Raw genomic sequence first — 12,006 nt, forward strand, 5'->3', positions numbered from 1 at the left:
CCAGCGAGTATAAACAGACCTCGCTCGCTCAGGTGACTAAAACATGACGACTAAATCACAACTTTACACTTATGAAAACACTCACAATTGAGTCTGTCGCACAAAGTCTGCAAAGTGTTGATCTCTGGCGCACAACTCGATGATCCTCAGACGCTCCTGGATCTCCTGCCGAGAGGTCAGAGGTCAGAGGTCAGAAAACATGTTTACCCGACAGTCAGGCTGTTAATCAGTTGTAGACTGAAGAGGAAAGACCTGCTGCTGAGACACAACAACACTCGATCGTCTCATTTATCTCAACACTTCCTGTTGCAGGTTTCACAAACGCTGCCTCGATCGGTCGTTTATTCTGTGACTTTGGTGAAACCAGACTAACCCTTTAAAACACCAAAGTCACTCAATAAAACAAACTAACCTGATGGATGCAGCGGTAGACCAGTCCTTGTTCTGAGAGGTTAAATTACTAGTTTTGTGAATGGAGTCTGGTGGATTTGAAGAGAGCGACACTTAGACTGATATATATGTTTATAGGTGTCCACAGCAGGACATTGGTATGCTCCATCTACTGTCGTAAAACACTGACTACGGATAAATAAAAACACCTGAACTATTCCTTTAAGGGTTCAGGGTTCTTTCCTACTGTACAGTAGAGAGGTCTCTGCTCTTTTATAGTTACGGCGTCCCACAAGGCTCAATTTTGGGGCCACTTCTATTTATATTGTGATTATTTGGACATAATATTAAAATCCACCTCTACGCTGATGACACTCCGCTGTACGGAGGACAGTTCTCGTACCTCCTGGGTGAGCGTGGTGTTCTGGCAGATGTGTTGTATCTCGAGAGCCCTGTCGAGGTCTCTGGAGCCGCCGGCGCCGGCGTGGCTGCTGTAGTGGGGCGCGTTGTCGTCATTGTAGCGCCGGTAGTACTGGGCGGTGACCTGGTCGCTCTCAAACGTGGGGTCCAACTTGGTGGCGCGCTCCAGCGTTGGCGGACTGTTTCCCCGTCTGGAAGGAAAACACGTTTAGAATATCTGGACAAACTACTGGATCAGATCAGGTAAACAGTCAGATGGTGCCGTCACCTACCGTAGCGGGTCCTCGCTGTCCTCCCCGTCGTACTGCTCTCGCAGCGTCCGTGCCAGGAAGAAGATGATGCCGGCCGCCACCAGGAGGAAGCCGGCCACCGAGGCGATGGCGATGCCAACCACCAGCGGCTCGGAGACGTACTCCTCGCAGTGCTCACCGCGATACCACCAGTTCTCTCCGACCCGACACCTGCAGCAAAGGTTCCCACAGTTACCGCCAAGAACAACCGTTGTTTGTTCTGGCTGTTCAACCACTTTTAGGTTTTAAATGTTTAAACTTAAAGACCAGAATAAAGTTCAAAATTAAGTTTATTTTGTGTCTTATAAAACCGTCTCCGACCTGCAGATGGCGCCCTTGCCGGGGATGACGTCACATTTGCCGTCGTTGAGGCAGAAGTTGGGCTGCACCTCGCAGACGCTCTGACACGGCAGGCCGTCCACGCTCAGGTAGCCGGCGGCGCACACGCACTCGGCCTCACCGGACCACCTGTTGACCTGACACCTGGAGAAGTCGTTACAGTCCTGGAACTTACAGGGGTCGGCCCGGTCACCTGAGGAGGACGAGGAGGCAACCACAGAAGAAGAAGAAGACGGTTTAGTCAAACCTGCAGTTAAGGATCTGAATGGTTTTCAGACTTTGGTACTAAACCTGGGACCAGATCCCAGGACAGACCCAGGGACCAGACCTCGGGTCTGACCCTGGGACCAGACCTCGGGTCTAGCCCTGGGACCAGACCTCGGGTCAGACCCTGGAAACACCTTCAACAAACTCTCCTAATGACTTCATGCTAAGTCCAGATCCAGGACCAGAACCACGGCCTCTGCAGGACCCGCTACGGTGACCGTGGTAAAGGTGCCTTCAGGACTAAAGTGATTATCAGATGACCACGGTGACTCACTGGCTGTCAGGAGCTCCTCTGATTGGCTCAGACGGATTAAAGAGCTGCAGCTCAGCAGAGATGGAAGTGACAGTAAATCACTGAACCCCCCCTCACAATAAAATACACACAACAAGTACAAGTATGTCAGTAATATCAGTAAAACGTAAAGTACGTGCTAGTATAAACTGGTTGGGAGTTTAATTTAATAAATAAATAAAGAATCAGATTTTATAAACTCTTCAAATCTTAATTAGTAAAGTCAGTAAAGCTGTCAGATAAATGTAGTGGAGTACAAGTAGAAAGAAGTACAAGTACTTCACATGTGTACTTGGTTGTACTCAGACAGATAAGAGATATGAGTCAGTGTTGTTCTGCTGCTCACGTTCCTCTCAGACAGATTATCTCAGGTATTACATCTTATAGTCCTGACAGGAGAGCTAACCAGGATTCACCTCATGAACCGCTTCTGAACACAAACACCCTCTGAAGGTACAAGTACACAACGTAGTACTCCTAGTAGTATTCATCCAGAACATGTAGTATGAGTAAATACAACTAGTTCTCTTAAATCACTCGTATGTGGTACTAATAACAAGTAGTTAACCCAGGACCCAACAAGACCCAACAAGACCCTCTAGGGGGGTCCAGGGGTTTCAGGTACTTGTACTTTACTTGAGTATTTACATTTTATGTAACTTTATACTTCTACTCATCTCAGAGGTAAACATTCTACTTTTTACTTCACTACAATTATCTGACAATATTAGTTACTAGTTACTTTGCAGATACTCCGGGACCAGACCTCGGGACCAGACCCCGGGACCAGACCCCGGGACCAGACCCCGGGACTGACCCCGAGACCAGACCCCAGGACCAGACCTCGGGACCAGACCCCGGGACCAGACCCCGGGACCAGACCTCGGGACCAGACCTCGGGACCAGACCTCGGGACCAGACCTCGGGACCAGACCCCGGGACCAGACCCCGGGACCAGACCCCGGGACCAGACCCCGGGACCAGACCTCGGGACCAGACCCCGGGACCAGACCCCGGGACTGACCCCGAGACCAGACCCCAGGACCAGACCTCGGGACCAGACCCCGGGACCAGACCCCGGGACCAGACCTCGGGACCAGACCTCGGGACCAGACCTCGGGACCAGACCTCGGGACCAGACCCCGGGACCAGACCCCGGGACCAGACCCCGGGACCAGACCCCGGGACCAGACCTCGGGACCAGACCTCGGGACTGACCCCGGGACCAGACCTCGGGACCAGACCTTGGGACCAGACCTCGGGACCAGACCTCTGGACTGACCCCGGGAACAGACCTCGGGACCAGACCTCGGGACTGACCCCGGGACCAGACCCCGGGACGAGACCTCGGGACTGACCTCGGGATTGACCTCGGGACCTGACCTCGGGACCAGACCCCGGGTCTGACCCTGGGACCAGACCCCGGGACCAGACCTCGGGACCAGACCTCGGGATTGATCCCGGGACCAGACATCGGGACCAGACCCCGGGACCAGACCTCGGGACCAGACCTCGGGATTGATCCCGGGACCAGACATCGGGACCAGACCCCGGGACCAGACCCCGGGACCAGACATCGAACTGACCGACTTCAGTCCTACCTGACTCGACGTCCAGCGAGTGCTTGTCGATGGACAGGTTCATGGTCTGGTAAGCGGTGTTGGCGAAGTCCTCCAGGATGAGGTAGACCACGTTGTCGACCCCTCTGGGAACTGGCTTACCGAACCTCATCCTGCTGTTCACCACGATGCTGCCGTTCCTGAAGTTGAGGATCTCCAGGTTCTGGAAGTTGTTCAGGTTGGTCTGAAGGTACGGGACCAGCTGCAAGGTGAAGACGAAGACACACGTGAAGAACGTAACACAAGAATCTAGAAGGTTTTATTCTCCAGAGTCTTTGAGTTCTCACCAGTTCTAGGAAGCGTTGCTCCAAGGCCTTGTACTCAGGGGAGCTCTTGTTGAAGAGGTCCAAGGAGAATGCCATGTTGGTCACCCTGAGCCTGAAGAACACCGTCAGGGCCTTGCCGGGTCGGGTCGGCAATGCGAAGGCGTCCAGGTCTGAACCCTGAGCCCCACTGTAGAAGCCGCTGCTGTCACCTTCAACTGCCACACCGCCATACGGGAACACATCGAAGCTGACGTCGATGCTCGGCACCTCAGAAAAATCTAAGGGTTGGATCTCGGTCGCGGCGGGGGTGGTGTTGTTGACTTCCTGAAGCAAGGAAGTTTGGAGGGTAACACTACCTGATTCACTCTCTGAAGCATTCGTCAAGGTGGTTAACAAGTCTCCTGGCGATGCTTCTACGGCATCCGTTGAAGCACCTTCTGTTTTGTCCACAACCACCACCGATGGCTTCAAATGAGGAACAGCTGAAGTCGGATTCATTGGAACTTCGTCAACGTCTTCATGGTTCATGTGCTCATGGTCAACCGGTTCCTCGTCATCCGGCGCCGAATCCGACACTCGAGTGAATGGTGATTCCTTCTCAGGCGAGAGAGCGATGCTTCTGCTGTGGTCTGGACTTACAGAAGAAGTGAGGACCGGAGCAGCAGTCGTCGTGGTGACAACCATGACTTCATCCACAACCAGATCCTCGTCTTGGATACCAACCGCCAGCGTCGTCGTTATCACAGGATCGGCGACGCCGATGATGTGTTGCTCCTCTAAAATTTCTACCTCATCGTGGTCTTCGGTTTCTGGCGGCAGCAATTTAGGATTTTCCGTGAATATCTTAAGTTCTGGTGATTCTACGGTGATCGTATCAAGGCTGGATTCTTTGACTGTGACTGCCTGGACTTCTACAAACGTAGGTGACGCTTCGGTAGAGGAAGTGTCAGTGTCAGGGACTTCAGGTGCTTCAGGCGCAACAATAACTTCAACCTCCTCCTTCTCGGGTACATATTCTTCTGATTCAGACCCAACGGTAGCCACTGGAAGCTCTATTGCTGCATCAGTAGTTACTTCCACATCTTCAGCGGTTTCTGGAAGCCTGACTGCGGAATCAGTTGGCCCTGCAAAAACAGGGGCCTCGCGAGTCCTAGCTTCAGGTTCAGGAGGATCTGTGACTGGCGCCGTGAGGGTATGTGGTCCGGTCAAGGAGTCATCGTCATCGTCATAGATGCCGGATGCCTCCACTGTTTGCACTGAAAGTTCAACAGTCAAGGTTCTTTCGGGTGAGAATACAGGTGCTCCGGTGGTGGTTGAGTAACGAGGGTCTGTACTGATGTGCTGCGTAACTAAAACCTGGTCCAAGAAAGGTTCCTCAATGCCTCCATCCAGCACTGATTTTTCAAAAGCAGGAACTGTTGTTGTCTGCAAAGGGGAAGCATTGGTGAACTCCATCGCAATTACGTCCTCTTTGTCAGTGGTTGGCGACTCAACGGTGAAGGCCTCCTCGTCTTCATCTTCGTCCTCGGTCTCCTCCAGGTCAGGCGGCGGTAGCACCTCCAGGCTGCCGTCCCCCTCCTCGTAGAAGCTAGTCTCGTAAGAGGATGTCGCCGGCTGCCGGGCCCAGAGATCGTCACCCTGGCCGTCTCCAGAGAAACCAGAGCCAGATCCTCCGTCCAGCGTGGCCTCAGAGCCTGTTTGTGGTTTCACCGGCGGTGGAGGGGCGACGGCTGCAGAGGAGCCTCTGGGACCAACCGCAAGGTCCTCTCGGGGGTCGTCACCGGCGGCAGGAGCATTACTTTCAAGGAATCCCTCATCTTCAATATCTGTAAGCCAGAAAAGCACACGGAGAGTTTTTATGAAAAGGTGTTAAGTGGACTTTGAGTTCCATCATCGGTCAAGTCAGTTAGTCTCTGATTGGGTTGACCATCTTTAATGAACGTTAGCTCACTCTCTCTCCCGATGGTCTTCTTGGGGAAATCGGCGGCGGGTGTCGGAATCGTGATGTCGTCGAACATGAAGACGTCGTTCTCGCTCACCACCTCAACCTGGGGGACTTTCCACTCGTCGAAGGGGTCGAACAGGAAGTCGTCTTTGTTGAGGAAGATGTTGCTTTCCACCTCGTGGATCGGAGCGTCGGGAGGCTTCTCTGCAGCGAGGATGTTATCCTGAAAGAAGAAGGTTTACTGATGTTTATATGAAGGTGTCTTTAATTCTGTGATCGGTTTCTTCTTCTGGTTCAGTTGAACTCACCATGTTGTCGAAGGCGTCGGACGGTCGGATCGTAGGTTTCACAATCGGTAACAAGTTCTCCGCTGCAGAAAAGAGTCAGTAATTACTTCCTGTATTCTTCGATCTGGGATCAAATACACTATAAAAAGACTAAAGTTCTCTTTGATCGGCTGATCCAACTGGAACCTTTAACACCATCATCATTTGAAACTTTAAAATACCTCATATTTCTCCTTTTCGGTTTAAAATTAACTTACGTCCTGAAAATACTATTCTATCAAAAACTGGACTTTTCTTTGCAGTACCAAAGGAGCAATACATCTGTATGAATGAGTTGAAATATAAGTTGTAACAAGCGACTAAATGTGTGAATGCAACGTGGTACCGTTCTCCAGCCGCAGAGCGTCCGTCTGCATCGCCAGGCTGCTGTTGCTCAGCAAGTTGTCCTTGTGCAGAGCCTCAGTGATGTAGTTGCGGAAGTCGGTGATGGTGTAGACGACGGTGGGCTGCTCGGCGGCTCCGGGGTAGTTCTTTTCTACCAGGTTGTTCTGCAGAGAGATGAAGTCCAGCGTGTCGTTGGCGATGCCGCTGCTGCTGTCCACCTCCAGGGTGATGGCGTAGTGGACCAGAACCACCAGACCCCTGAGAGGGAACAAGACCAGTTTAAACCAGCGGGCTACCTATGGGTCTGAGAAGTGAAGCCAATGATGAAGTGCCTTAAACCTGCATTCTTTCTAATGGTGGTAAGATGGTGACGGCCAAAAACCTAAACGACAAAAAACTAAAACCAAGATGACAATGCCGAAAACCAAGATGACAACGCCGAAAACCAAGATGGTGACGGCCAAAAATCTAAACGACAACGCAAAATTCAAGATGACAACGCCAAAAACCAAGATGACAACGCCGAAAACCAAGATGACAACGCCGAAAACCAAGATGGTGATGGCCAAAAATCTAAACGACAACGCAAAATTCAAGATGACAACGCCAAAAACCAAGATGACAACGCCAAAAACCTAAACGACAATGCCAAAAACCAAGATGACAATGCCAGAAACCAAGATGGCGACGACCAAAAACCAAGATGGCGACGACCAAAAACCAAGATAGCAACGGGTAAAAACCAAGATGACAACGCCAAAAACCAATATGGAGAAGGCTAAAAGGCTTCAAAACATCAGTCCACAAAGCAGTGGATGACATCACGGTGACTACGTCCACTTCTTCTATACGGTCTACGGTTTAAACTGAGATGTGTTAGCATTTAGCTCAGAGCGACGCCCCCCCCCCATCACGGTGTTTTATTGTTGTCGGGGTCCAGGTGACCTCCTTTAACCTGCAAACATCTAACCTGACATCACGGCCATCCCATAATCTGACATCTGTTCATCTGTTCACATCTTCCTGACCTCATTTAACGACCATATCTCCTCCTTCAGCTCGCTGCTTTCTACGACAGCAGAGATCAGGTGAGTTAAAGAGTCTCTCTGGAGGTCGGGGGGGGGGGTGGCGAGGTCGTCGTAAACCTCAACGGTAATCTGGCGGCGGCTGCAGGTGGCCGGCAAGCGACTTATCCCACTTAAGAGCTGATTGACTATTGTTAAGGGCATTAAGTATTAGAGCTCTTATTTACTTCAACACAAACACAGAATCCAGGTCGGATAAACTACAATAATAAAGGTAATAATAGAGATAATAAAGGTAATAATAGAGGTAATAAAGGTAATAATAGAGGTAATAATAGAGATGATAAAGGTAATAATAGAGATGATAAAGGTAATAATAGAGATGATAAAGGTAATAATAGAGATGATAACGGTAATAATAGAGATAATAAAGGTAATAATAGAGGTAATAAAGGTAATAATAGAGATGATAAAGGTAATAATAGAGATAATAAAGGTAATAATAGAGGTAATAAAGGTAATAATAGAGGTAATAATATAGATGATAAAGGTAATAATAGAGGTAATAAAGGTAATAATAGAGGTAATAAAGGTAATAATAGAGGTAATAATAGAGATGATAAAGGTAATAATAGAGATGATAAAGGTAATAATAGAGATGATAAAGGTAATAATAGAGGTAATAAAGGTAATAATAGAGATAATAAAGGTAATAATAGAGGTAATAATAGAGATGATAAAGGTAATAATAGAGATGATAACGGTAATAATAGAGATAATAAAGGTAATAATAGAGATAATAAAGGTAATAATAGAGGTAATAAAGGTAATAATAGAGATAATAAAGGTAATAATAGAGGTAATAAAGGTAATAATAGAGATGATAAAGGTAATAATAGAGATAATAAAGGTAATAATAGAGGTAATAATAGAGATGATAAAGGTAATAATAGAGATGATAAAGGTAATAATAGAGATGATAAAGGTAATAATAGAGATAATAAAGGTAATAATAGAGGTAATAAAGGTAATAATAGAGATGATAAAGGTAATAATAGAGATAATAAAGGTAATAATAGAGGTAATAAAGGTAATAATAGAGGTAATAATAGAGATGATAAAGGTAATAATAGAGATGATAAAGGTAATAATAGAGATAATAAAGGTAATAATAGAGGTAATAAAGGTAATAATAGAGGTAATAATAGAGATGATAAAGGTAATAATAGAGATGATAAAGGTAATAATAGAGATAATAAAGGTTTAACATGTGGAGATAAAGTAAGTATCAAGTGAATAAAAGAGTAAAGTAGGTTAAACTCACCGCTCCAGGTCCTTCTGAGGTCTGACAACACAAACACAACATCACATAAACACATGAAATAAAGTCTCAGTTTACCATCCATTAAAATACATATGAATATAAATATACATATAAATATAAAAATAAAAATACAAATACAAATAAATATAATTATAAATATAAATATAATTATAAATATAATTATAATTATAAATATTAATATAAATATAATTATAAATATAATTATAAATATAATTATAAATATAAATATAATTATAAATATACATATAAATATAAAAATAAAAATAAAAATACAAATAAATATAATTATAAATATAAATATAAATATAAATATAATTATAAATATAATTATAAATATACATATAAATATAAAAATAAAAATACAAATACAAATAAATATAATTATAAATATAAATATAAATATAATTATAAATATAATTATAAATATAAATATAATTATAAATATACATATAAATATAAAAATAAAAATACAAATACAAATAAATATAATTATAAATATAAATATAAATATAATTATAAATATAATTATAAATATAAATATAATTATAAATATAATTATAAATATAAATATAATTATAAATATTAATATAAATATAAATATAAATATAATTATAAATATAAATATAAATATAATTATAAATATTAATATAAATATAATTATAAATATAATTATAAATATAAATATAAATATAATTATAAATATAATTATAAATATAAATATAATTATAAATATTAATATAAATATAAATATAATTATAATTATAAATATAATTATAAATATAAATATAATTATAATTATAAATATAAATATAAATATAAATATAATTATAAATATAAATATAAATATAATTATAAATATAAATATAAATATAAATATAAATATAAATATAATTATAAATATAAATATAATATTTACCTGAACTCGACCACGTAGACGCTCTTGAAGCCCGGCAGCCTGTCGAAGGCGTCTTCGATCTGAATGTTAAAGAGAAGAAAGAACGACTCAAATCAAGTCCTCTCTACTAACACCTGGGATTAAAGGGTTAAAGGTTAGGGGGTTAGGGTTAAAGGTTAAAGGTTAGGGGTTTAGGGTTAAAGTCCTCTCTACTAAAACATGTTATTTTGTTTCATTTTCACATATTCTATAACTTCATGAGCAACAGAAACCTACTGAGACATCTGGTTCACATGTTTTTACTAATCATTGTTCGTATATTTGTCAGTAATAATCTTTGGGATATTTTTTGTGTATTTGTTTTAGATGTGTCTGAATGTTTTTCATGCTTGTAGTTTGTAGTTTGCAGAAAGTCGCCTTTACAACGAGATATTATTTAGTTTAGTTTAATGAAGTTTACTGAAGTTAATCTTCAGATATTCGTCCCGTCTGTCTCTACTCTGTCTCTACTGTCTCTACTGTCTCTCTGCTGTCTCTACTCTGTCTCTACTGTCTCTACTGTCCCGTCTGTCTGAAAGGTAAAAAGACTCTACAGTGTCTCTACTGTCTCTACTGTCTCTCTGCTGTCTCTACTGTGTCTCTCTACTGTCTCTACTGTCTCTCTACTGTCTCTACTGTCTCTCTACTGTCTCTACTGTGTCTCTCTACTGTCTCTACTGTCTCTCTACTGTCTCTACTGTCTCTCTACTGTCTCTACTGTCTCTCTACTGTCTCTACTGTGTCTCTCTACTGTCTCTCTACTGTCTCTCTACTGTCTCTACTGTCTCTCTACTGTCTCTACTGTGTCTCTCTACTGTCTCTACTGTCTCTCTACTGTCTCTACTGTGTCTCTCTACTGTCTCTACTGTCTCTCTACTGTCTCTACTGTCTCTCTACTGTCTCTACTGTGTCTCTCTACTGTCTCTCTGCTGTCTCTACTCTGTCTCTACTGTCTCTACTGTCCCGTCTGTCTGAAAGGTAAAAAGACTCTACAGTGTCTCTACTGTCTCTACTGTCTCTACTGTCTCTCTGCTGTCTCTACTCTGTCTCTACTGTCTCTACTGTCTCTCTGCTGTCTCTACTCTGTCTCTACTGTCTCTACTGTCCCGTCTGTCTGAAAGGTAAAAAGACTCTACAGTGTCTCTACTGTCTCTGCTGTCTCTCTACTGTCTCTACTGTCTCTGCTGTCTCTACTGTCTCTCTGCTGTCTCTACTGTCTCTACTGTCTCTCTGCTGTCTCTACTGTCTCTCTGCTGTCTCTCTGCTGTCTCTACTGTCTCTACTGTCTCTCTGCTGTCTCTACTGTCTCTACTGTCTCTCTGCTGTCTCTACTGTCTCTCTGCTGTCTCTCTGCTGTCTCTACTGTCTCTACTGTCTCTCTGCTGTCTCTCTACTGTCTCTGCTGTCTCTCTACTGTCTCTACTGTCTCTCTACTGTCTCTACTGTCTCTGCTGTCTCTACTGTCTCTCTGCTGTCTCTACTGTCTCTACTGTCTCTCTGCTGTCTCTACTGTCTCTCTGCTGTCTCTCTGCTGTCTCTACTGTCTCTATTGTCTCTCTGCTGTCTCTACTGTCTCTACTGTCTCTCTGCTGTCTCTACTGTCTCTCTGCTGTCTCTCTGCTGTCTCTACTGTCTCTACTGTCTCTCTGCTGTCTCTCTACTGTCTCTGCTGTCTCTCTACTGTCTCTCTACTGTCTCTCTACTGTCTCTACTGTCTCTGCTGTCTCTACTGTCTCTCTGCTGTCTCTACTGTCTCTACTGTCTCTCTGCTGTCTCTACTGTCTCTGCTGTCTCTCTACTGTCTCTCTACTGTCTCTCTGCTGTCTCTACTCTGTCTCTACTGTCTCTACTGTCCCGTCTGTCTGAAAGGTAAAAAGACTCTACAGTGTCTCTACTGTCTCTACTGTCTCTCTGCTGTCTCTACTCTGTCTCTACTGTCTCTGCTGTCTCTACTGTCTCTCTGCTGTCTCTACTCTGTCTCTACTGTCTCTGCTGTCTCTACTGTCTCTCTGCTGTCTCTACTCTGTCTCTACTGTCTCTACTGTCTCTCTGCTGTCTCTACTCTGTCTCTACTGTCTCTACTGTCCCGTCTGTCTGAAAGGTAAAAAGACTCTACAGTGTCTCTACTGTCTCTACTGTCTCTCTGCTGTCTCTACTCTGTCTCTACTGTCTCTGCTGTCTCTACTGTCTCTCTGCTGTCTCT

General features: G+C 44.2%; 1 protein-coding gene across 3 annotated transcripts in view; it reads right to left on the reverse strand.

The window, feature by feature from the left end:
• The window catches only part of LOC141762942 (uncharacterized), a 33,697-nt gene that overhangs the window by 7,552 nt on the left and 14,139 nt on the right, over window positions 1–12,006 (reverse strand). For all 3 annotated transcript variants that reach the window (XR_012592943.1, XR_012592942.1, XM_074627128.1), the window contains exons 9-19: window positions 9,786–9,844; window positions 8,849–8,869; window positions 6,501–6,757; window positions 6,137–6,198; window positions 5,835–6,051; window positions 3,905–5,709; window positions 3,600–3,819; window positions 1,422–1,632; window positions 1,083–1,271; window positions 794–1,001; window positions 86–165 (exon numbers count right to left, since the gene is read on the reverse strand). Coding sequence is in view for 1 of the 3 variants with exons in the window: in XM_074627128.1 (XP_074483229.1) it covers window positions 86–165; window positions 794–1,001; window positions 1,083–1,271; window positions 1,422–1,632; window positions 3,600–3,819; window positions 3,905–5,709; window positions 5,835–6,051; window positions 6,137–6,198; window positions 6,501–6,757; window positions 8,849–8,869; window positions 9,786–9,844 (3,329 nt within the window). In the remaining 2 variants the exon portion in view is untranslated. The remainder of the gene's footprint in view (window positions 1–85; window positions 166–793; window positions 1,002–1,082; window positions 1,272–1,421; window positions 1,633–3,599; window positions 3,820–3,904; window positions 5,710–5,834; window positions 6,052–6,136; window positions 6,199–6,500; window positions 6,758–8,848; window positions 8,870–9,785; window positions 9,845–12,006) is intronic.

This window comes from Sebastes fasciatus, chromosome 24, assembly GCF_043250625.1.
Source record: "Sebastes fasciatus isolate fSebFas1 chromosome 24, fSebFas1.pri, whole genome shotgun sequence".
Classification (NCBI taxonomy): domain Eukaryota; kingdom Metazoa; phylum Chordata; class Actinopteri; order Perciformes; family Sebastidae; genus Sebastes; species Sebastes fasciatus.